The sequence below is a fragment of the Cuculus canorus genome, chromosome 2 (genome assembly GCF_017976375.1).
Source record: "Cuculus canorus isolate bCucCan1 chromosome 2, bCucCan1.pri, whole genome shotgun sequence".
Taxonomy (NCBI): domain Eukaryota; kingdom Metazoa; phylum Chordata; class Aves; order Cuculiformes; family Cuculidae; genus Cuculus; species Cuculus canorus.
Window position 1 is genome coordinate 15,270,454 of NC_071402.1, and position 26,084 is coordinate 15,296,537.

General features: G+C 35.2%; 1 protein-coding gene across 2 annotated transcripts in view; it reads left to right on the plus strand.

Annotated features, from left to right (window-relative positions):
• TAF2 (TATA-box binding protein associated factor 2) overlaps positions 1-26,084 on the plus strand; it is a 61,037-nt gene that overhangs the window by 14,883 nt on the left and 20,070 nt on the right. For both annotated transcript variants that reach the window (XM_054058139.1, XM_054058140.1), the window contains exons 7-20: positions 706-890; positions 1,469-1,582; positions 1,919-2,018; positions 3,646-3,731; positions 8,323-8,458; positions 9,989-10,143; positions 11,232-11,346; positions 11,445-11,554; positions 12,331-12,396; positions 14,304-14,556; positions 17,860-18,000; positions 19,306-19,416; positions 20,980-21,173; positions 21,741-21,880. In XM_054058139.1, the coding sequence (XP_053914114.1) occupies positions 706-890; positions 1,469-1,582; positions 1,919-2,018; positions 3,646-3,731; positions 8,323-8,458; positions 9,989-10,143; positions 11,232-11,346; positions 11,445-11,554; positions 12,331-12,396; positions 14,304-14,556; positions 17,860-18,000; positions 19,306-19,416; positions 20,980-21,173; positions 21,741-21,880 (1,906 nt within the window). The remainder of the gene's footprint in view (positions 1-705; positions 891-1,468; positions 1,583-1,918; positions 2,019-3,645; positions 3,732-8,322; positions 8,459-9,988; positions 10,144-11,231; positions 11,347-11,444; positions 11,555-12,330; positions 12,397-14,303; positions 14,557-17,859; positions 18,001-19,305; positions 19,417-20,979; positions 21,174-21,740; positions 21,881-26,084) is intronic.

Sequence of the window (26,084 nt, forward strand, 5' to 3'; positions counted from 1 at the left end):
GACACAACTTCCATCAGTACAGTTCATGATAAAACTTGTCTAGTAATGCCTGTATTTGAATTTATTTCCAAAATAAAAACCTTTGAATGAACAATAATTCCATATATGCTTGAATTTATGGGACTGATTGGAGTTGGTAACAGTGTATTTCTCAAAATAGCTTTAAACTCTGACTTCTGTAGAACAGACTTGAAGTTATGTATCTTTCTCAACTTGGTTCTTGTGTCACTGCTGAAGTGAGTGTTGCTGGCTGCATAAGCTTGTGTGAAAAACAGTAATATCAAAGGTTACTTGTAGTTTTAGCTGTAACAAAAACAGTAGCACTGCTTAACTTATTTGAAAACAGCTAATTCTTTACTGTGTAAAAGAAAAGTTCTATCTACAAAAGACATTGAATTACAAAATCAAAGAAAAATGCCATGTGTTTTTAAGTGGTAAACATCACTCGGTAGGCATTGTTACTCTGTGTTGTCTACTAAAGATTATTTTCCTGTTGTTGCTCTCACAATTAAGATGGACATACTGGTGCAATTTCCTGCCATAGATAGTCATTATCACAGCTTGGAAATGCTTTTGTTTTTTCTGTTAAATTTAGAGCATCTGTATTTTTGTTGGGTTATGTGGGTTTTTTTGGGTTATGTAACATACTTGACATTCATGGATTTAAATACATTCATCAGTCTTGTACCAAATTTTCCTTTGTAGGTGACTCACTTTTGCTTACCACAACTTCTCCCATTGCTCAAACATACCACATCATACCTTCATGAGGTGTTTGAATTTTATGAGGAGATTCTTACCTGCCGCTATCCATACTCCTGTTTCAAGACTGTATTTATAGATGAAGCTTATGTTGAAGTAGCTGCTTATGCATCCATGAGTATTTTCAGGTTAGTATTTGAGAAAATTACACCTTCTAAATGCACAGGCTTAGAAGCTCTAGATCCAAGACTATTGGGAAATATGTGAAGCTTTTATTATTTTTATAGCCTTTATAGTTTTGGTCTCTCTGCTTTGAAAAGGCTGGCTTTTGTTGACATTACAGGCTTTTAACACTATTGCCAATTTTATCTGTTATAAAGATGTTGGATTTGTATCTTCTTTAAAAAAAAATGGCAATGGTTTTCTTTCTGAAAAAGAAACACTGTGCATGAAATATTTAAGATCAAATTAAGTGCAGAAGTTTGCTTATATTTTATTTTTCTTCAACTGGGATAGGGTACCTGGAATCCAAAAGAGTTTCACCAGTTAAAACAAACTGCTTTGACTCTATGTAGAGTCTCATATATAGATAATAATAGCAGGAGATCTGCCTGGATTAAGTTTATTAAAAAACATTTGTTAATATCTCATTGGAAAATCAGTGAAGGAATTATTTTATTTGCTTTGGCTTCTAAAGGAAGGTCTCTCTTTTCTTTCTTTGGAGCTTGTGCTCATATTGTGTTATTTTCTTTTTTGGGGGATCCAGCACAAATCTCTTACATAGCGCAATGATTATAGATGAAACTCCACTGACACGAAGGTGCTTAGCACAGGCCCTGGCCCAGCAGTTCTTTGGATGTTTTATATCTAGAATGTCCTGGTAAGTATTTTAACATTGTACTCTCTAGAAAATGGGAAAAATCTATGAAACTCAAATTTTAATTTGCATTTCACATTTTATCAGATGAATAGGTGAAACAGTAACAGTAATCTGGGCTTCTATGGTAAAAGTTCAGTTTTCACTGGCTTTTCAGTTTCATTGGTCCCATCCAGGTGCCAAGTTACATAAATTGGTTCACAGCTCATCAGACTCCTATTGACTTGGAGAAGTTATATAACGTACTGAAATTTGTGGCTATTTTGAGCTGGTCAGAAATACCACTCCTTACAAAATACCTTCTCAAGTGCTATAATTCATACTTCTTTCTTGTTATAGGTCAGATGAATGGGTACTAAAGGGAATCTCTGGTTATATTTATGGCCTTTGGATGAAAAAAACCTTTGGTGTTAATGAGTATCGCCACTGGATTAAACAGGTAGCAACATAATAAGTCTCTTCTATATCTTTCAGACATTTTACATCAAAGAAGATGCAGTATAAATAGATCTGCATTGCAATCTAAAGAAATACTTAGTAGTGACAGAACTAAAGTATTTTTACCACCTGCTGCAAGGAAAAACACCAAACGTATTAAGTAAAATAAGTATATGTGACTGCCTTATGAATAATTTTCATTATCTGTCTGTGCATTTAGTTTCCTCTTTTGGAGGGGGGCTTCTGCACAAAAACAAAGAAAAACTCAAAAAAAAATTGTAATTTTTAAATGCTTAGAATAGAGCATGGGATGAGGAGATGTATTTGGTGAATTTGTTATACTGTGATGGCCATCCATATAGCTCAGAATGGCTGCAGCATTAACTTGGGTCAGTAGTGGTTCAGGTATCTTTTAGTATCATTAAAGTTCTAAATGAAATAATGAAACAGTAAAAAAATCCCTGTTGAAGGCATTTCCTTTCTTAGAAATGAATTTTCTGTTTATACTTTACATTTCCAAATGTAATGCCCTGAGATAGGTGCTTCCTAGTGATAGCAGCAGTGACTTTTTGTTCTTGACCAGCTGCATTCATTCACAGAAAGGCATGTATTTTCTTCCTCTCCCTTTTGTCACATTCTCTTACCTTTCCTATTCCAAAAACTAGATACCTAACCCCAGGGGCTCTGTTTACATCCCCTACTTGCATGGGCACCCAATTCCATATCCTTACCTGCCTAATGGACGTTCAGCTCCCCACTCTTGTGCTGTCTGTGTTAAGGGTATGGGTGCTATAGAGAACAGCAGAACTGGATGAAGGTCTGTCTGATCAGGTTCACTGCTGCAAAAGTTGCTTCTGGATATTAGTTGCTCATGTCCTTCCCTATGAATTAGTCAAGTGCTTCCTCATAGAACTAAAAGGTGCAGTCGTTACAGACTCCAGTTCTGCCTTTACTGCTTTTAATGTATTATCAATACATGAATGTGTGTAAGTTGTTATGAATCAATAAATAGCAGTGCTATCAACATGTAGAAATTCCTTGACTAACACTGGGTTGCAGACAGACATCAATTCTCTCTACGGTCAAGCTGACCACCGGATTTGATCCAAAAACCGTATTTGACTGTTGGGTGATAGTGAACCCAAACAAACCTTGAAGTGTGCTTGTTAAGATGAACATGGCACGACACAAACTCAAACTTGTGTTCCAGTTCAGAGCCAGCTTCTGTCTGGCTTGAGTGTGGGTCAAGGTGAGCTTACATATGCTGCAGTCTACTCTGCAGATATACTCAGTGTTACTTTCCACTGCAAGGAAGTGGTGATACTCTTTATTTCTTTTGGTCAGAGGCAACTTATTTATTGAACAATAATTCTCTTTAGGTATATTGTAGTTAAGTATTTTTGTGAGTTGACCCAAAATCCATGCCCAGAACAAGTATTAACTGCTGATTTCTACTGTTTTATTGTTTGTCATGCTGAGGAACATCCTTGATTTTAAAATGATGTTTGTGTTTGTAAACAAATTGAATTAGGAGATATGGTTTGAACAATGATATGAAAAGCTTTCCTGTCTTCTTTAAATAAATACTTTTCAAAATTATGTTTGCTTATGTATGTTGTACTTTTTAGGAGCTAGATCAAATAGTGGCGTATGAACTGAAGACTGGTGGAGTTTTACTGCATCCAATATTCGGAGGAGGAAAAGAGAAAGACAAGTATGTTTATTTAAGCCGCGAGTCATTACAGAGTATGTTTTTATGGGGCCATTAATATATGCCTTGGGCGTGTTGTATAGCACAAGGCCAAAGGATGAAGAACTTCAGCTGCCCAAGGCATGTATTACCAGTCTCATAAAGAACATCTTCAGTATATTGTATCGCTGGTGTTTTGGTTTTCTTTCAATTTAAATCTTGAAGGGAATTAGGTATATGAATGTTTTTTTTAATGCTGTTATGAAACTACCTCTTAGTAAGAGGATGATAGAAAATACGAAGTCAGAATTTTGACGTGAGCTATTTCTGGAGTGCTTAGTAATCATTAGGCCTTTTACAGTATCATCAGTTTTCTTTTCCTTTGCTCTTTTTCTTTACACTTTCAGTTACCAACCTGTGATCTTATCCTGAGGTTTCTTATCAAGTGGAAAAAAAAAAATTAGATTAGTCATCTGTGAAGTACTTTTGTAGCTGTGGACTGGCTGGGTTTGTATTTGCCCAATAAGTGTAGTATCAGTATTGCTACCGTGGGAATTTTCCCCTTCCCTCTTTTGTGATACTCTGTACTACCCATGGAGTAGTGCTAGCCACTGGAGGTAGGAAGTGTTGCTAGAAGGCAGATCGGGTAGTTGATCCAGGTTTCAACCTTTTGCTGGTTTTTCTTTTCTTGGATAAATTCAACTAGTTATGACACAGCTTCACAAAGAATGGCTCTTTGGAAACTCATGAGTAGCATGTCCAAAAACTGTGAGGCTGAGTGTGTGCAGGTAGAGCGGGAAAACGTGAATTTCTTATTTTTACTGCAGCAGAAGCCCCTGTATTATGAAAAGTGAAATTTTTCTGCAGCAGTGATTCTTTTGCATTTGAGTGTGTGCAGATCCAGACTGTATTAGCTTAAAATTAAAACTCTGGATTTAGAACTGAATCAAGTATACAATTAACCCATTTAAAATTTGAATAGTGATCTTTTTTTGAGAGATGAAAAGAAAGAGTTTTTTGAGACCAGGAACAGTACATAGCGCCTAGTTTCCCAGCCAGGTGAATCCTCAACAAGGGCTATATTTTCTGCATGTTGACAACACTCATAGATGCAGCTTGTGTATGTGTATGCATGCCAAACTGTTTTTCAATTTTGCTTGCCTGCATGTGATGGATTTTGATTTAGTTCACTGTCCTCTTCTTTCAGTTAGAAAAGCAGACCAAGTAAGCAGATGCTTTTGTCACTTCTGCCTCTATAAAGCAACTTACACCTATCAGCAGTCATTTTAGGCATCCTCTTGTTGGTGGTGTCTTTTTTTTTTCCTAAGGAAAATTTGGGGTACCGAGTTAGGTCTTGGCTGTCTTTTCAGTGTACTGCCCTATACAGAGAATCTAGACTTAAATTAATAGAATCGGATGAAATTAGAGGAAAAAGGGGAGATTTTTTTTAAAGAAAGGGAAATAGGCTAGAAGAAAAGTCTCTTTATAACTGTGTATTTTGTTAGTTTTATTGTGTGTATTCTAGATTTGAACACAAATAATTGAAAATATCTTGTTCTAGCCCTCTTAAATGTGTCCTTCTACCTGATGTGTCACTGTTGCAGACACTGTTTCTACATCTGTTTTACCGCTTCATTGTATAATGGCTTGTTAATCATAATGTCACTTAAATGTAAATTGCAGCTTGCTCTTTCTTGTAGATTGCAAAGTTCCCTTGTATCTTAGTTTAAATATATGTTCCTCACTCTGGGAAATTATTTACATTTAGGGAGGTATTTTCATAATCATGTCTAGAACATTTCTTTCCCGTATATTCTTTGCTTTGTTGTGGTTGTTTCCTCCCAAGCATATTTGTATTACAGCAGTCCCAATTAATAACAATATTAAGAAAATTTAAGGTAATTAATAATCTTATTTGCAACTAAATTAGAAGTACAATTTGGCGATTAATCACTAGGGAAAAATAACTTTTCAGACACATGAATTCATTTCTGTCCAAAACACAGGTCTCTCAGATTCTTTCTGTTTATGTCTAGTCAAACACAAACACTACCCTCCAGAACATTTATTTTAAAACAAAAATATCCTACAGGTTGGGAAAGTAGAAGAAAGGAAACTGTGGGCTGTCTGCTGCGTGGATGAGGGTTTCAAAACAAAGCTTTGTGGTTTTCACATTTTCATTTTGTGTTCTCCCCTTTCAGATTCTGGTTCTCTTCAATCTTTGATTGTGCTTGTACCACCCTGTCATAAAAATTAAAAACATCAAGAGATGTATGTAGAGATATTTCAGATGGAAGAAGCATATTGACAGGTTTACTTTGAACGGCTGGAGTGTATTCAAGAGTGTAACCGTTATAAATTTCCATGGAAGGGCTAGTTCAGTTGTCACTTTGGCAAAGGTTCTGGGTCCGTATTTTTAATTTTAATTCTCATGTGTTGCCGAATCAATAAAAGTTTTAGAAGTATAATAATTGAAGAAAAATATAATGGGAAGAAGTGTATTAATATTGAATGAACTGCCAGACATAAGTGTCAAATGCGGACTTGTCTCAGTTTTGATTTGCAGTTATATAATGTGACCAGTACTAAAATCAATCAATGCTTAGTAAATTTAAGAAGGCCAAGAATGTGGGTCCTGGCTTGGTTGTAATTTTCAAGAAAAGAATTTTACCAGAGTCAATCAACTGTATAATTTGATGCTGGATAAATCGTTTTATACTGAGACCAAATTTTTATATAATGTCTGAACCACAACCTCAGTTTCCTCACCTTTCAATTCATTCATGGTTGGTAACCCTTTCCTACCTCAGGATAGAAAAGTATCCGAACTAACAGGCCAATTTTTGATAAGGAGAACTTTAGCATTTGCTTATCAACTAGAAACAGCAAGTAGTAAACCTAGGTACCTTCTTATTCATGCAGCTATTATGCCTGAGAAGGGTGGTACTTGCTTAAATTTAGAAATATTTCTATTTTTGTATCTTAAGATGTTTAAACAGACATTCATGAGGAAAGTTAAGGGAGTCTCCCAGTAAGTAGAAGGATGGAAAAATTTTAAGGCGTTGTGCCTACCTTAATTCTTGCCATCTCCTGAAATCCTAAGAGTTGCAGATGAGTTAGGTGCTGGTCCTATCCTAGTAGAACACCTCTTGCTTGCGTCTTGCTGGCATGGAAAACTGGTCAAAGTTAAAATGGTTTCTTTAACAGGTCTTTCAAGATTCTAGAAGGCCAGTCTTTTCTGGAAGTAGCTGACATGAATGATCAGGCTTACAGAACTTACTTTTGATCGTTATAATTCATGCATTATTACATTCTCTCTTGCAGTGTCATCTTCTAAAGTCTTTGGACAGCCAGGTGCCTGAGCCATCTGGAAATTGTTTAGTTACATTATCTATAAGTGAGGATTACAGGGGAAGAATCCCATTTTGAGTCCATAAATTTTAAGTATTTGGCATTTTCCTTGTCGCAATGGCCAATTTGTGATTCTCCACAAACCAGCATAAATTGTTTGTACTCCCGCTTCAAGATGTTGGCCTGATATGGTGTGGATCCAGTTTAAGATGTTTGTTATTTATTCATAGAAAACTCAAATGCCCTGTGAAAAGAACTAAAAGAAAAAAATGTAGCATAACCAAACACAGTTGCTGCAGACTTGGTTCACTGATAAAATCAAGTGCAACTTATCTCTACTTCTGAAATAATTCAAAGGGGGCAGAAAGGTCTAATTTTTCTTGAGTATTACAGTACTACAGCTACTTTTCTTCATTGAAACTGGGCTGTGAGGCATAATGTTTGTGTTCTGAAATGTAGAACTCGGTGGAGAAAAAATAATTTTGGTGGGCTTTAAAATTAAGTCTTTGGGTATTTTATTGCTGTACAGCCACTAAGACTATCCAGAAATCACTTCTGTTTTTAGAAGTTTCAGGGTTTCACCATTTGTTTGTCTTCTGATAGGGAATGAAATGAAACCATTTAAAATATTTTGCTTATAGACATGAAGGGTATGTGTGAAAGAACGCCACAGGTAGTTCAAGTTATGGAAACAGTGTAGCAGCTGTAACATGATACTGTGCTTAGTCTTCCTTGGCATGTTACCTGATTAAGAAGACATCTGTTGGCCAAAGTATTGAAAGCATAAAGTTGCTAACTAAGCTAAAAACCAAGCAATTCCTTTGGCTTATCACATGAAAGCCTGTGCATTTGAAAACTCTTACTTCTCTTTAATGATATACTTGCATATAGTGAATATTTTATATTTATCTAAATGGAAGTGGAGCAGGAGGAATGTCAATTTTTGAGTAATTTCCAGACTCAAGTCACAGATTCCTTGTTCTGGTTGCTACTGCTACTGCTGTCTTTACAGCAATACGTAGCATGTATAACTTGTCATTATTCTCTATACAGTACTTGCTGTATGTGAATAGATACACCTGTGTCAACTTACTGTATGCTTATATGGTCATGTTAAGTATGTTGTAATTTTTAACTTTAAAGCAGTAGATTAGATCCTAAATAATTGCTGGTGCTTCTAAACTCGTGGTTGCTAGGATATATTTTAAGTTTCATTCCATAAAATGCAAAATAGAGAGCTGGGGTTTTTTTATTATCTTTTCAGCCCTGCATCCCATTTACATTTTTCTATCAAGCATCCTCATACACTGTCCTGGGAATATTACACTATGTTCCAGTGTAAAGCACATCTTGTTATGAGACTGATTGAGAACAGAATTAGCATGGAGTTCATGTTACAGGTGAGTATTTAAATTATTATATGGAATATAGACAACTTTTTGTCTTCAATTATATTTTTGTTCATTAAATGGAGTTTAAGGAAGAACAAAACAGGTCATCATACGATTCCATTTGTATTTTCAACTTTAGCAGGATAGAACAAATGTAAAATGTAGGTAATTTGTGTTTGGATAAAGTTAGCTATTGTTTGTATCCATAATTTCTGATGCTATTTATATATATTTATATATTATAAATATTTATATATTTAAATATATATTTATATTTATATATAAATATTATATATATTTATATTTATATATTCTCTTTAGTGCTGAGGTCATTGCTTTGTGTTACTGTGATTGCTTTTTAACACTGGAGACCTGTTTTATTGACCATAACTGGTGTTGCTGTGAGCTGATGTAACCAAATTTTAAATAATGAAAGTGATGAGGATCCAGCTTCTGCTCTTTTTACTGTATAAAATTTTCAGTGCTGGAGGGAGCACAAATCTTTATATCATAAGAAGCACTTGAATAGAAGATAGTTCACAGCTGAATAGAAGATGGTTATTTTATTTTGAAATGCTAGTCTTCTGTGGCATTGTTTTTCTTCTTGACAAGTATGTTTTGTGACACACCTTGAAGGAGATAGGGTACTATAAAAAACACCCAGTTAGAAACTGAGTGATACTCTTCATTATCAAATTTGAGGTTTGGGGGAGGGGGAAGTTTTATTTTTGTTCTTTAAGGATAACATGTATGTACTTGTACCAGAGCTTTTATAAGCAATTGTTAGGTTAAAAATACAGCAGAAGCACCTTTTTAAAGCTTTCCATACATACATTTTACTTATTCTTTGTGAGTTTTAAAAAGGAATAGCAAAGCAGAGAACCTGATGACTTTTATTTCTGAAAAGCATATATAGTCAGTGATCTGTTTTAGCATAGATGATTTCCGAAAGCTGCTGGACTTTTAATGGATTTTTTGTACATATATGTAGTTTTGAGGAAGTAGGTTCTTTGAAAAAGCTCAGGTGGAAAGAATTGATTAAAAAATGTGTCCCTTACCCTCTGCATTGTAATTTGGTAAATAAAGGCCACACCTGCCTGCAGTGACTATCCTCTCAAATAACATGAAGTATAGAGGTGCTTGGAACTCGAAAATGGATGCCAAAAGGTGTTTCTGTATTCCACTTTGAATTCAGCTGTAAAAGCTGCATGATAAGTTGTACCTGTAGCAGTGATGAGCAAAGAGATTATTAGTTTTTGTTACCATTAAACATTTATCATGTTGGAGTTTCAGAGCATTTCTCAGCATTGTGGATGATTTGTGTTAAGTAAAAACACATTTGCATTTGAAAGCACGATTTCTGATATAGACGAGGAAATAATTTCTGAAATGTCTTTAGTTTGAAACACTTTTTTTAAGGCCAGTTACCAGAAAATTAGTTTATTGACCTTTTGTTGCAATTTAGCTGCAGCTAAATAGAAAAGCTGGTTGTAAATATAGAAGTATTTAGTTTAAGTATTTAACTTTTTATCATTTTAGGTTTTCAACAAGTTGTTGAGTCTGGCCAGCACTGCTTCATCTCAGAAGTTCCAGTCACACATGTGGAGTCAGATGTTGGTTTCCACATCTGGGTTTTTGAAATCTATCTCAAATGTCTCTGGCAAAGACATCCAACCTTTAATAAAGCAGTGGGTGTATCCTTTTTTATTCTTGGTCTGGATTGTTAATATGGAGAATGAATTTGTTTTTTTTAATTGGCACTATTAAAGGAATGTGAAGAAAGGTATGAAATATCTTTGCTTGAAACAGTTCAGTACATTATTCTTTAAATTAGAAATAAATGTGAGCCACAGGTTCACACCCCTTTCATAGTCATCTAGAGTATGCTAGCTTTTTTGGGTGTCCTTTACTAGAAGGGATTTCATGTTTTTAAGTTTTACTTTGAAAGAAGCACAAGAACTCTGCTGGAATTTGAAGCCAAGTTATACTAAAGGGATTCCAGAGGACACTGCCCATAGAAATATGCTGAAGTCTGACATGGAAAATGCTATAGTCTGGTGCATTTTAAGATGTGATTTCCAGTAAATCACCATGAAATAAGTAACCTGAATTGCAGATTGATAGTTTAAAATACTCTTAACACTTATTAGCTTGGTAGCTTGTGTTAATATTACCATTTTGATAATATAAACATCTATGAGTTGATGCTTCAAATTTTCATTAAGAAATAGGTTTTCTTATTTCTGATTAATACGAGGGTAAATTTGGATCTGCAGCATTTTAAAGGTTTAATCTATAGCTTTGATTAACACAACTGCGGACTAAAAGCATACGTGCAGCAAAACCATACCTTTCTGTTCTAATAGAAAAGTGCGTGTTTATATTTAGACATGTATTTGAGCTGGCTTAACATTAATGCATCTCAATATCCACCTAAAACCCACTCTATAATTAATATTTATAGAGTAATATAAGAAGTTAGTATTTTATGTAGTGGGGTCCAGTATAGTTTTTAATAATGACTTTTTACTTATTACATAATTTTAAGGGTACCTCAGCTTTTCTTTGTAAGGTACATGACTGTACATTAAAGAACTGTTCAAGGAAAAAATCTTATAAAGTTATTGAACAACCATGCGTATTTTAATTTCCTGATTTCCTTGGGATGGGAAATTGTAGGAGTAAAGAAGCATAAAGCAAGTGTAAAGAGTGAAAAAAATTGAGAATTACGTTTGTTTATAACCACCTCATTGTGCACTGCATTTCCTATACTACTTATTAGGGATCAGAGTGGAGTGGTAAAATTTTATGGTAGCTTTGCATTTAATAGAAAACGTAATGTATTGGAATTGGAAATAAAACAAGACTACACATCTCCCGGGACTCAGAAATATGTGGTAAGGTCTATTTTCCATATTTTACCTACACATACAAGTATGGTGTGTACATTAATAAACATAATTTTAATGTTAATAACAATTTTTTGAACTTGAAGGGTCCTCTTAAAGTGACAGTGCAAGAACTTGATGGATCATTCAACCATACATTGCAGATTGAAGAAAACAGTCTTAAACATGATATACCTTGCCATTCTAAAAGCAGAAGGTAAGAATTAAAATACAAACTGCAAGTATTTTTAGTATGGGTAAATGAAAGCATATAGTGCACTGACAATAATTTTTTTTTAATTTTGTGTCTGTATTTTGTTAATCTGACCGAAAGATTTACCTGTGATGTAAAGAGAGAAAATAGAATTTACTACCGTTTACGCACAGCATGGAATCTTACATTTTTTTATGCAGTTCTTAAGTATAAGTAAAGGTCTTAAATTTTGTAGGAGATTTATAAAGAGCTTAATTTGACTAAAAACTAATTAATTAAATTCTTCAAAATGCCATTGAATGGGAAAGGTAAATTAGAGGCAAGACAGTTGCAGGCCAGAGGAGTACCTCAAGTGAAGATATATGAAGCATTAGCATAGCATTTCTTTTATGTCAAGAGTGTCAGGGCTGTTCCCTGAATTTAGTGAGCAAGAAAAATAACACACTTCCCACATAGATTTTCTCAGTTTCCATATGCATTTGAATAACTACTTTGAGCTCTGCTTCTCCAAGCTATGTGCTTATGTGTAATTGTATAAATGGTGGGAGTCAAGTTTAAATGTAAATGTTAAATGTAAAGTGTTGGTGATTATTATTTAAACAAAGCTGATACATGGCTTAGCTTTGTGAATATTTTTATCTGGAGAGAGCATTGTTTTTTGATGTGATGAAATACACAGAAAGTACTTGTGCAGACTCAAGTTTCATGTATAAACATATCTTTGCTAGTACAGTAACTTTCTAAATGCCATTTTTTTTCTTTTTTCTCTTTTTTGATAGAAATAAGAAGAAGAAGATTCCACTGATGAATGGGGAAGAGGTGGACATGGATCTTTCTGCTATGGAGTAAGTTAGCTTGTTGGAGTTTGAGTGTGAGACTTGTCTGAAGCATGCTATTTTGAAGGATTTGATAGTAATGCTGTACATCATTATATGACTAGCAGGCGTCAAGACTATACCCGTTTCTTTGCCTTCTTTAAGACTCCTGTAGCTGGGAAGATTCTGGTGAAGCATAAAATATATGGATTAACTATTATAATAGATTTCTTTTTTTAAGATGTTAAGCTTGATAAGGTGAAGGAATAAATTAGTTGATTCTTTCTTACATATTTGTAATTATATCTTTCATCTGACTTTATAGGTAAAATGTAAACGAGAATTTGCTTGAAACAAAGTAAAAGCAATTTTTGTTGGACCTGGCTGAAGATCATTTAACTGGCACTAAGATAGATAAGTTTCTGAAACCTGTGATTAAAGATTCCAAAAGAATCCTTTTAGATTGAAAATAAGTGATTAAGTGCTCCATACTGAAATTCATAGTGGCATTAATTTCAGTTGAAACTATTTATCTCTTTGGAGGTAAATTCTTTCTCGGCGTAAATACTACTTTACACCCCTTGAGTTGGAGCCAGTGGTACTCTCAGAAATACTGAAGGAATTGATACCTTGTTTGGTGGCTGGGGGAAGTAAATAATGTGCCCTTGAAAGCTAATGGTGTCTCTTTGAAAAATAATAGATTGCCTGTCACCTTGAAGGTGTTGGAAGTTCTATCAATTTAACCTTATCTAAAATATGATGAGAAATATTTTTGTAGGAGATATTTTCATTGAGAAAGTTGTTATAATTTCTATGTCATAGTTGTTATGAATAAATAGTTTTTAAATTGTAGTTAATAATAATGAGCATTTTTGAGTAGTTCTGATCAATCATGTTCAAGTAGCCAGTGCATTACACTAAGCTGAGACCTTCATGATGGTTTTGGAACTATCTTTGTACCGGTGTATGATTTTTTGTTTTGTTTATCTGCTAACTTTCGGATCTGCAGTGGTGTCATTCGTTTGTCCAGTTTGGACTCCTCTGCTCCAAGCATATATGATAATGTTCATTCTTCTTGATTCTTCTAAATCCTGTGTATGCAGTCTTCAGTATCCTTTCTTATCTTGCTACTTACTATCTTGACAGTAGTTCTGGGTATTCTACAACCGTGTATAGAAATACACAATAGTTATAATTATGATCTTTTCGTCATTCAAAACTCTGTCCTAATTCCGTGTCTGTGTTTTGCCATTATCAATTTTATGTGGAAAACTGAGCAAGAGACTTTAGTTTGTGCTTGTTACTCATATAATTGACTTCTACAGTTTTAGTGCTATGTGAATACTAAAGTATAAAATGCTTCCTTAGGTGGAACACAACCGAGTATTTTTATCTGTAGCACTAAAATTTTAATCCTGTCTGTTGATACTTTCACTTTTATTGTCATTTGGCTTGGCAATTCAATACATTTACATGCTTACCCTTGTCAACTTTCAACATGATAGCATGTGTATGTGTTTGTAAAGCACTTTGATATCTAGTGATAAAAAATAGTTTGTAATAAACTGGATGTTTACCAGCAGGTTTTCTCGAAGATATTTTTTTTTTCTGTGAAAATTACTGTGTCTGAGAAAGCAGAATTAAATATGCTGAGATTATATAGTAGTTTACGGGGAACTCAGGTCTGTAGGTTAAAAATGCTAAAGCACTGTATTCACTTTGACGTTTGGACAGATTGCTCTGGGAGGCTACAGAATTGTAGTCCTAGAAGCAGGAGGTTGGACCACATGACTTTATAAAGTCCCCTCTAACTTAGATTTTTCTTATGCTTTGACTCTAAATGCTTTAACAATAGCTCATAACAACTTAGAACAACTTTTGCATTTCTATAGTCTTGAAATGTTGTAAGCTATTAATGTTTTTCATGTCTGTCTTAGTGCTGATTCCCCTTTGCTCTGGATAAGAATAGACCCTGATATGTCAGTACTGAGGAAGGTAGAATTTGAACAATCTGATTTCATGTGGCAGTATCAGCTTCGATATGAGAGAGATGTGGTTGCACAAGAAGAAGCCATTCTGGCACTGGAAAAGTTCCCCACTCCAGCATCACGGCTTGCACTGACTGATATACTAGAACAGGAGCAATGTTTCTACCGTGTGAGAATGATGGCCTGCTTCTGCCTTGCAAAGGTGAGGTTGTATGGATGGGAATAAGGAAAGAAATCCACTAGACATAGTAAATGTTTGCAAATGGGTCAGAACTCATCACAGTTCTCAAACTGGTTTGATATTTAGCCTCTTAAAAGTGTTTGCCAAGTATTTTTAACATGACTGATTTGAAAGGAAAGCTGTATTATTTTAGTCTGTAAAATGAGACTGCAGAAGGCTTTCGTAATTGTCAAAATTGAGATGTCAGACATGAAAACCACAAGGGATTTTTCCAGATTTCATTAAGTGGCAGAAATAAAAGACTTTTGTTTAATTTCTTCAGAGCCAAAATGTATTTTTTAATTTTGCTGGGAGGTTCCTTGGACTGTCTGCTGAGAACTCTGAAGTGCTGAAATTCATGTCTGTCTAATGTGAATTCAGATCGCTGCCCTAAATTGTTTCAGATTAAAAGGAAACATCATGTTGGTCTGCAATTAGATATTAGAAGGCCAAATAATTACCTTGAAAAGGGAAGAAGGGAAGATCTTTTTCCTTTATACACAAAATTAGCATTAAGAATGGAAATTAGAAAATCCTATAAAACAGCTAGGTGAAAACATGGAAGAATAAGAATTTCTGAAGAGGCATGTTATTGACATACCTTTATGGACATAAAGGCAAACTTACTGACAATTTGTAGAGTTTAGATTATTGGCATATAGTTTGCTTTCTGCCATATTCCTGTTGAGAATAATTCATTACCTGTATAGAAATAAATCCTTTGGCCACATTTTGAAAATCAAAATTTAAGAAATTTGTGTCAAAGTACTTTAATACTAAGAAACACTGATGTGATACTGCCAGTACCTGTGCTAGTGTTGGTAGTGCCAGTGTCTGACTTAAAACATGCGTGTTTCATAATGAATTCACTTGGAATATTTAAAATTATATTCCACAGGTGAATATGAAGAGAGCAGTTGCTACAGTGTTTAAATGTAGTAGAGTTTTTTGTATTTACTTTGAATTCTCAGTCAGTTGTGCTGCAGATAATCATAACCAGTTTTGCTGAATTTTAATTGTATGAAAAACCTTGGATCTACAGATAATACTGTTGACTTACAGAAGGAGGAAAGTGTAATGCACAACTAGTTCTAGTAAGAACCACTTCCTGTTGTCATTGACACAGTTTAATTTTTTCAACTCGTAAATATTCAGGATTTGTATTTTTTATTGAAAAAAGTCAAGTCCTTATGTTTATTAGTGAGAGAGTTCTTTTTTGTTGATTTGCAACTTCTACCTGGATTGTGATTACTATTGTAAAATGTTCTTGGTGTAATGTTGATGCAGAGAAAAGATGGGTGACAGTGCAATTATAAAACTGAATTTACTACACTTTCTAAATGTACTGTATACTGTATTGTAAAAACAGCACTTCAGTCTTTCAGGCATAAAGTATCCAGGTAATATATTAAATCCTCATTGATAAAGAAGTCAAAAGATGTGTGTGTGTGCGTGCGCACGTGCACATGCACACACTTAGCTGAGTACTTGATGACAAATAGCTCTACAGAGAAAGGAGAAAACAGTGTCACAATATTAATTCCTGGAATTATGCAGCCTGATTTTCCTGTTCAGATCCATATCGGTGTTGATGATGTGCAATAAGGTTTAAAAAAATGACAGCATCACCACAAACTCTCCCCTCTCCCCTACTTCTTAGGCCAGCATTTTATGCTATGTTGAAATGAGGGATGCAGCAATAAGAGTATATCTGCTATCTTTTTATGTAGAAATAATGCAAGGCAGGCTGTTTGCATTATGGTTTGGGGAACGTGCAAGTACTTTAAATCAGAATATATGGCATATCAGTAACAAATGTGGATTTTGTCATCATTTAAAGAAAAATTAAACTGAGTCAGAACACATTGTAAGAAAAAAAAATACTGAAAAGATGGTGACTTAATTACCGTTGAGTTTATTTGAAATACTATTGTTAATCTATAGGTTTTGCAAAATGAAATGTTTAAAATAAGTAGAAGTTAAAAAGTATTTAAATACTTACTCCCTAATTTTAAAGGAATAGTGACTATCATGTAAACACCGTAAACTTTGAAAATATTTTTGGGATTGTGTTTTATTTTACACTGGTACATAAATTTCACATTTCCATTTTTAAGTTTATCATTATGATTTCTAAGTAGTCTTTGGGATTAAGCTTTCTTTGCAGGAAGAGTTGTTACGTTCCTTACAGAAAAAGCTATACCTGCATCTTTAGTTTGAAGCCTTCAGCTATTGCAAAGGGAGCATCTAGTCTGACTACAGTATTTCCTTTTAACTTTCCTTTAAAGCCTGACTTAGTGGGAGGAGGGTTTCCAGTAACAAAGCACCCATCATGTGCAAGAGCAATGGTGAAACAAGTTGCTACCCATCTTCAGATTGTCTCTTGCTTTTCTTTTTCTTACTACTTATATAACAGACTTTGAAACAAGATAAATAATTCAGATGGAAATTATCAAATTGATTTTCTTCTGTGTGAAAACAGATCTTTCCTTAGTTTATGGTGGGTCTGTAGCAGTGGATACTACTGCTACATTGTAGGGTGCTTTGTCTCCATTTGTATGCGTATATGCGCGTGCACACACAGAGGCATACAGTCTGTCCTCAGGCTTAATCCATCATCAGGCATAGGTGCTCTTGTCCACAGGCTTTCATTGTCTCTTGTAGCAAATGCATGAAACCCAGGATGTTGGGATGGCACAAAGGCAGTTTTGTCTTTGTGGAGCCTTACCCCAAAACAGACTGTAGCAATAAAGTTGTCTTAGTGCATACTCTCTTTGTAAGTTATGATTAAAGGTAGAGGTAGCTGAATTGCCTTTTACTTTAGGGGTGGTCTTTTAGTCTTAGGGTGGCTGAGGCCTACTTAAAGACTAGGCTGAGGTTACTGGCAGGGTAATTTTGGGGAACTGGTATTGCAAAAGCCTCTTCCATTGTTGGCTTCTGTAGAGCCGGAAAACTTGGCTTAATAAACAGAGCTTTTTCATCTAAAATATAAAAGAGAAAATAATTAAGAACAGAAGTTTATCATGGAAGGATAATTAGTTGCAGACATCTTCCAAGTGGAACAATTTTCAGAATTTACCTTTAATGTAGAGAAGATATATTGGGGATGACAGTGAAAACTTAGCTATTATAAGGTAAGAGTTGTGAAAATATGTATTGATTTGAAGGGCAGTAGGTTCTTGGCAATTATCCTTTTTTATTATGGGAGATATGCGTTTTTCTACAGCCAAACTAAACTTGCAGTGGTGATGTTAATATGGTTTTCTTTCCTCCCTAATTATACAGATTGCAAATTCCATGGTAAGTACATGGACAGGACCACCAGCCATGAAATCACTCTTTACCCGAATGTTTTGTTGTAAGACTTGTCCAAACATTGTGAAGACCAACAACTTCATGAACTTTCAAAGCTACTTTCTGCAAAAGGTAATTTTTTTTTTTCCACTGGACATTTAAAAGGAATGTCAAAATACAAAAACTTTACTACAGTTGACAACTTAAAGGAACATGGATATCACCGTCTTGCTTTACTCCTTCATAAAAATAAAAAATAACTAGTCCTTGCTCATATGATATCTTCTGTTCCATTTTAATTAAAAAATCAATTAACAAAATTCTAGGTTTTTTTCTGAGGTTAAATTAGCAGTTTCTTCAGAAGAATGGAATACGTATAATTATTTGTTAATATTTGGGAGCGCATTCTTAAATAGCATTTATTGTGCAGTAACAAAACAACTCATTTTATATTTTAGGTGAATTCAGCAGCTCTCTTTATGCCTTAATGGCAAGGATATTGCACTGCTAATAAAATCTTATAAAACTTATCTTAAATTGGTGGGCCTTTTAGTTCAAGGCACTGCCATATTCTTCTTCCTGCCCTCTTCTTTCTATTAATTGCCAACATCAGGTGTTGCTGCAGCTTATTTTGATGTGAATTCAGGGCTTTTTTCTGGGACCTATAATTGTAGGTTATACAGTAGATAATAAAGTGAATTACTATAGTTTTCTCTCAAGATTCACTTCATAATTATTGGATGGTTTAGTTCTTATTTCACAGATGTCATATTCCTGACTGAGAACTCAAATTTTGTTCTCCTATTCTGTTCAAAACTGCTTCATCCTTTTCCCTGTGTGTTTTTATGCTCTTTTTATTATTGCTTATTCTTTCCCACTAAATCTTACACTTTTCTCCTTTTTAATACCGTGTCCCAAGTTTACAGATCCAAAGTAAGACTCATAAATCTGTGTAAGTGGAGCCTAGAAAGCTGCTTAGCTCATTCTAAAACAAATACCTCATCAGGCTAATACCTGTCTGGTTAATAATTCTTTACGCTTCACTGACTGTATTGGATCCATATCTCTCAGTGGTGATAGAAATTACATGAAAACACCCAAATTCAGTGTCTGTCTCAGGATTAGTTCCCTCTAATTTTCTGTGTGTCTTTATTTTTCACTTGTTATCTTTTCGATAATGCTTTGACTTGAATCTTTTCTTATATATAGGGTTTTTTCAAATGTCTGCATTATGACTAATTATACAGCAATGATTGTCCAGTTTATGTGATCTGAAAATTGTGGCACGTGGCATGACTTTCAAATTTGAATTTAACTTTTCAGAGATTTGCTACTCTAAAAGTATTAATTTCTCATTTTCAGTATGTAGCTCTTTTCAGAGTGTAACTGTCATTTCACTAATGTAAGAATGATGTTAGTATTAATTTCATTTCACAGACTATGCCTGTTGCCATGGCCCTTCTGAGAGACGTTCACAACCTCTGTCCTAAGGAGGTTTTAATGTTTATTTTGGATTTGATCAAGTATAATGATAACAGGAAGAATAAGGTAAAGAATGTGTTTACTTTAATCTCTCACCTTTTTTTGAAAAAACTCTTTGTTAATATATGTAGTGTTATGGTTTATACTGCAAATGTAAATATCTTGCTATGAGAGTTGATGAAAAGTTGATGCATTAAACTAAACAGAATGTTCTGTAGCTGACTTTTCTGTGGCAGCATTTCTGGATGTTTCAAAGCTCTTTGTGCTTGTTCCCTTACTAAGGACCTGCCTGTCTTCATTTGCACAAATACTTTTCTTGATTTGCTCTTCTTTATTCAGAAGACCTATGTGTTTTGAGAAAACATGTGTGAGGTTAACATAGCATGCAAAGTTATGCACTAGTTTGTTGGAGCTTTTTTCACCTTGAGAAGAATATTTGAAAGAGCAAGGAAAGGAATTTTTTTTTTTACCAATATACAGGAGCTTAGATTCTGGCTTCTGAACAGCAACTCTAGCTCATGGAACTGGATTGTCTTTGTCTAGTTAAATAACAGCTGAAACCCAGGTTAATATTGTTCCATCACTAAACTGAAGCATCTGAATTGGAAATGTCATCTGAAGTTCCTTTAAGATCCTGAGATGATACAATTTTCCATCTCTTTAGTTACAGAGAAAGTTGTCAGCTGCTAGGAGCCTAGCATAGTCTTTCCAATTAAATATCCACAGTTAAGTGGAACAAATTGGAATCCTCTTAAGCCACACCTTCTTGTGTGTAGGAATATATATTATAACAGGACACTCGTTGCAATATTACTGAAATAAGAGGGTGGTAGAGAATTAAGAGGTAGAGATTTAGACATCTGAGTGCAGTCACCAGTAGCTACTGTTGTGAGTTGTGCCAATATCTCCCCACCACCAAAGGAGAGATCCTGCCTCACTTTAGACATGTTCCTTCCGTGCACTGATTTCAGATCTGGCAGATATTGGGTTTGTTTAGATTAAATTAAGCAATATTCAAATCTGATATGTTTTTCTAGCTTATAAATTTTGTATTCTGAACTGCTTACTAACTGCTTACTAAACAAACCAACAAAACAGCCAGCACAATGGAAGAGGATGAAACTGTGAGCCCCAGGTAAAAGGAGCAAATGAAGAAGCAAGATTTTCCTCAATAAGCAGCATTGAGCCTGTTAGTTCAACACAGAAGCTTGTGAAGTGCTATCTAGACAAACTGTCTGATATTCTGAGGGGCTAAGCACCCGTTAACCTCGGTAATGAATATAGAAACAGACAGGTGATTCTAGATGCTCACATTTAGAAATAATGACTTTTATTTTCCATATCTGGAAAATTTTCCGTGCCTTATTTTTCCACTTTTATAAAACAATGTGTTACTGTTAATATGCTCGTATTACAAAGTGAAGATTAATGATTGATAGTGTTTCTGCTCACTCACTCACTCTCAAATCTATTTTCAGAACAAATTCATTCTTGATTTGCTTTCTCATATGGTTTCTCACACAGTTTTTGTTTTAAGATCTTGTTTTATAGCAGTGCCTCAACATTTCTTAGTTTTTAAAAAGCATATATTGTTATATTTGCTTGTGTTTAAATGCTGTTTTTATCTAGTTTTCAGACAACTACTATCGTGCTGAGCTGATTGATGCCCTAGCCAACTCTGTAACTCCTGCAGTCAGTGTGAACAATGAAGTTCGAACACTGGATAACTTAAATCCTGATGTTCGGCTTATTCTTGAGGAAATTACCCGCTTCCTAAATATGGAGAAGTTACTTCCTAGTTACAGACATACCATTACAGTCAGGTGTGGTTTAATAATTGTACACATGAAGAAAGCAGACACATTAATACTACTTTTCTTGTTTTTATGTAGCCTTCTATAATTAGTATTTGAGATTTTAACTTGCATATCTTAAATGTCAAATTCCTTCCAATTTCCATAAGCTGATAGTGCAAGTGTATATTGCTTGCTTTATTTTTCAACATTAATTTCTATCAATGTAGACTTGTAGTAGCAGGCACATGTTGGTCATGGTTGTCCCTCGTTAAGAAAAGCTTTAAATGTAAAAGGTAGCCATGTAACAGTATCTGTAGAGTACACAACATAATCTGAGCTGTATTTTCTCTGTAAGTTAGTACAGTTCTACTGAATCTAAAGAATGGATTTGACGTGGGAATTTTGTCTGTGTTTCTGCCTAATTCAGAGTTAATGAGAGCTATGTGGTAGTGCTGTGAAAGCAACCATAACATGTTAATTTGGATAATATAATTCTAGAAAATTGTAGTACTCAATTTTGAAGAAAGTAATTTTATTTTTCTTGGCTGGTATTCCAGAAACCTAGTAAAAATTTCCTCTTTCTGCCACATTTAGCTGTTTAAAAGCCATTCGAGTGCTTCAGAAGAACGGTCATGTCCCAAGTGATCCCTCTCTCTTCAAGTCATATGCAGAATATGGGCACTTCATAGATGTCCGAATAGCAGCATTGGAGGCTGTAGTTGACTACACAAAAGGTACTTTATTTTTTTCCAGTATTTTGCCACTTTGTAACACATGATATAGTAGAAAAATAATATTTATCTCATGTGACAGATGTATTGATAAGAAGCTGAGATTGCTATTAATGCTTTGTCTTAGAGAATGCAAGTTTAGTGAAGATGTTGTGAGCAGTGTTTTCTGGTGTCCTGCAAATTGAATCAGATACCTAAGTTTTGAAATAATGAGTAGGAAGCACAATGAGTAGTGGTAAGGGGATTTGGTAGTTTCTTTTACCAGTTCATTTTCAGCTATTTTTGATTCAGTTGAGTTCTGCCATAATTGCTAGTCAAAGATCTTGGGTTTGCTTTACCTTCTTGCTGATCTCTTTATTTTACTTTTTGCATGCACTTTATTGTTATAAATTTTGGAAACTTAGATTATTTTTATGGCTATTGGTTGATTCTGCTTCATCATTCCTTATACATAATCAATGTTTGTGAAATGTTTCCATTCTTTTAATATTGTCTTTTTCTTAGTTGACTGTTGCAGATCCTTTCTTAAATCACACTTGAAGTTGAAATTCAATCCTGACAGATTTTTCTGTCAGGATTTCTGCCAGTTAGAAATTATAGCTTTAATGATTTGCATTTTATAAAATGAATTTTTTACTACCTGTTCATTTATTTTGGTGTGTCTTTCTCTTTTCCCTATTAAAGTGGCCAAATCCCTCAGTTCTCCCTCTGTGTGCAGACTGGTGATTCTAGGCTTCTAATTATTCTGTCTCAAATTTCATGTTTTCATTTTCAGGGTAATGGAGAATTTCCTTTGTTTTTTGCATGAATAATTTTCTCTTTTTTTATTAGGGTTTTATTACTTTGAATTTACTACTGTCATTGTGTCCAAAGACTTATCAAACTAGATAGGCAATGGGATGTTTTAAGGCAGTTCGAGTCTTTGAGTGAGTGTATCTGGTGGAATTTGGACATATGCTTATAGGCTGAAACCAGATAGTCATATGGAAAAGCTAATAACTTCAAGGCAACTTGAAATTTACTAGGTATTCTGGGTCTGTAACCCACTGCACTTGTACCATTTGGTGACCCTGTGAGTGATACCCAGTTAGAATCAGAACTCTGCTGGTGCTGTGCGTCTCTCTCTCTGTTAAGCTGCTTATTTTGTTTCTCTGTTCATAGAGTTAGTGGAAAGATTTGCTGGAGAATGGAAAGCTTACTCATAAGCCTGCTTCCTTTAGAATAATCTCCTCACTAATTCATCCCACCCTTTGGAAAGACAAACTGATAGAAATAATGTTTTCTCATTAAATTCTTGACCTTTTATGGATGGTGCTTACAGCAAATAACTGACTTGGATAAGAAAGTGTTTGTACTGCAAGATAATATAGTACCTCTGTAAAACAGCTGATCAAATAGGTTGCTGTATAAGCAAGATAGGGTAAGGTGCTTGAAATACTCTACAGGAAGATAAAACTGTACTGGTAAAAAGTAGTAGAAAGATTACTTGAAGTTGGTGATTGAGCTGAATGTAGTTTTTGACTGAGCTCACTGTGATATCTGGAAATGATGGGTTAGACTATGACTGTACCTAACTGCCCTCGCCCTTGCCAAGGACTTTTTGTCTGATGCAGATGTAGAAGATGCAAATATCTGTCTCCTATAAAGTCACTACAATTCCCAGCATAGCTTACTGTCTAACTGGTGATCAGTATATTTCTCAAACGCAGCCTTCCAGCACTGAACACATGAACTTCTGCTCCTGCCATAGGACTGGTAGGTTTTTGATTGAGGGATAAATCCAGAAGCTCAGTGTCCTAACTGACTTCTTCAGCTACCTGTATATAAGTTAGCAGTGTTGTCTCAAAGACCTCTGAACGTGGCTTTGGAAGGAGAAATGATTAGCCATCTATTGCCAAGAGGTCCAATTCTCGTCATCCCCGGTTACCTCGTTTCCAGTTCATCCTGATGTAAACCAGCAGCTATCAAATGCCTATTGCTTGTGCCAAACCTGGCTTTTTAACAGTTCTTGTAAAGGAAGCTAACAGATTTTGTAGTTTCCATAAAAAGGAAAGTCTGTATTTTCTGGGGCAGTGTGGAACTCCCATGTTTTTCTATAAACTCCCAGGCTGGAATAGCACTACCTTTTTTTAAAGTTACTTGAAAAGAAATCATTTCTCCATGGAACTGAATAAGTTGTTTTCTTTGCTGTTAATAGCAAGGCTTTTTTTGAGACTGGTAACTCTGTAAAATGCTTCAGGCAGCACATAAAGACTTGGACAGTTGATCTAAGCTGGTTTGAAGTGAACAGTTCATTAATTTTTTCAAGTTAGCTTCTGATAGTTACATGACTATTAGTAGTTACATGTATACATTAAAGCAGTTGCGTATTTATAAGCCAACAGTCCAAATAATGATTATCTAATGATTATCTACTATCAGGATCTCAGAGAGTCTCTGCTGTAATTGAGAGCTAATACACCATCTCTTGTCATTAGTAAAAAAAAAAAAAAAACAAAAAAAAAAGGATTTTAGTTCAGAAAGAATCACTTGGTTTTATGTCTACTAGAAGTATGAAAATGTATGCATCTTTCTTTCCCACAGCATTCTGGGCAAACTGGCAAAATACAGACAGGATTGGTGGTTTGTGAAATGAGTAGGAAATTGGGTTGTGGGCCACACTCAGGGGGTGTCGGTCAGTGCTTTTTACTCAGGCTGGCAGTCTGTCACCAGTGGAGTAGTACAGGCTAGGATATGTGTGGCTGGGAAGCAGCATTGCTCAAATGTATCGGGAGATCCTGGTGAACAGCAAGCTGACTGTGAATCAGGAACGCGCCGCTTCAGCAAAGGCAAATCAGATCCTGGGCTGCATCCATAGGGGCATTACTAGCAGAGATAGAGATGGGATCATCTCACTCTACTGTCAATGCTTGTCAGGCTGCACATGAAGTACTGTGTCTGGTTCTGGTCTTCACAATTCAAGGAAGACCTGGACAGACTGGAGAGGGTCCAAAGTAGGGCTATGAAGATGATCAGAGGACTGGAGAACCTGCCCTGGGAGGGAGGACTGGGGGAGTTAGTTATGTCTTCTCTCCCTGGAGAAGAGAAGGCTCACGGGGACCTCATCACAGTATTCCAGTACTTAAAGGGTGCCTACAAAGAGAACGGAGACTCTCTCTTCACAATTAGCCACATGGAGAGAAGAAGGGACAAAAGGTACAGCTTGCACCAGGAGAGGTTTTATCTTGACATAAGAAATATTTTACAGTGAGAACAGTCATTCACTGAAGCAACCTCCCAGGGACATGGTGGAGTCCCCATTGCTGGATGTTTTCAAGATGCAATTGGACAGGGTGCTGGATAGTCTCATCTAGGCTCCCTTTCCCATGAAAGGTTGGACCAGATGATCTTTTGGGATCCCTTCAAAACTGGCCTGCTCTATGATTCTTCTGGCTAATAAGATTTGTTCTGCCTATGGTCAGGTTTAATATGTCATTACTCCCCAAAATGTTTTGTGGGTACTTTGTAAATTTGAATAGCAGGTTAAATGCATGAGTAGCAAAGCTTTAAGTCTAGCAGGCCTAGTTTAAGTTATAAGGCACATTTCGAACACAAAGAAGGTTAGGAAGAACAAAAGACATGTTTTTTAATCACGAAAGTATGGTGTTTCTTGGTTCTGTTTTTCAGTACTTTCAGGCTAAAGGATTGATCTCTTAAACATCTCATTTTCTAATAAAAAACCATTTTAAAGGCCCTGTTGCTAAGCAGTTGAAATAATTGCACCTTGCTTATGACTATGACTTAAAGTGTTTGCCATCTTGTGAGTCTGTGCTGCATGATTAAACAATATTTTTCTTCCATGCAAAACAGCTTTTGCATGCAGTGTTCTGCCTGCCTTCTACCTCAGGCAAGGGAACTGACAGGAAAAGCAGCTGTGCATGGAGTTGAGCACAGGCAGCCACTAATCCCTTAAAAGTACATTCTAGGCGTAGCTTTTCGAAGATTTCTCCGATTTTTAAGGCAAATTTGAGATCGCAGTTGTGGTCTGTATGGATACAAATTTTCTCTTGCATCATCCAGAACTGTGTAGCTACAGTCTAAATTGTGCAGAACCTGAGCTAATGCATTCTGCCTCTAAACAGAGTTTATCAGTCCAGTGCCTCGCAAGTGTAGCGAGTTCTGTTCTTGTTAGATTGTAGGAAGAGCATTTCTACCGTAATGTAGTTTT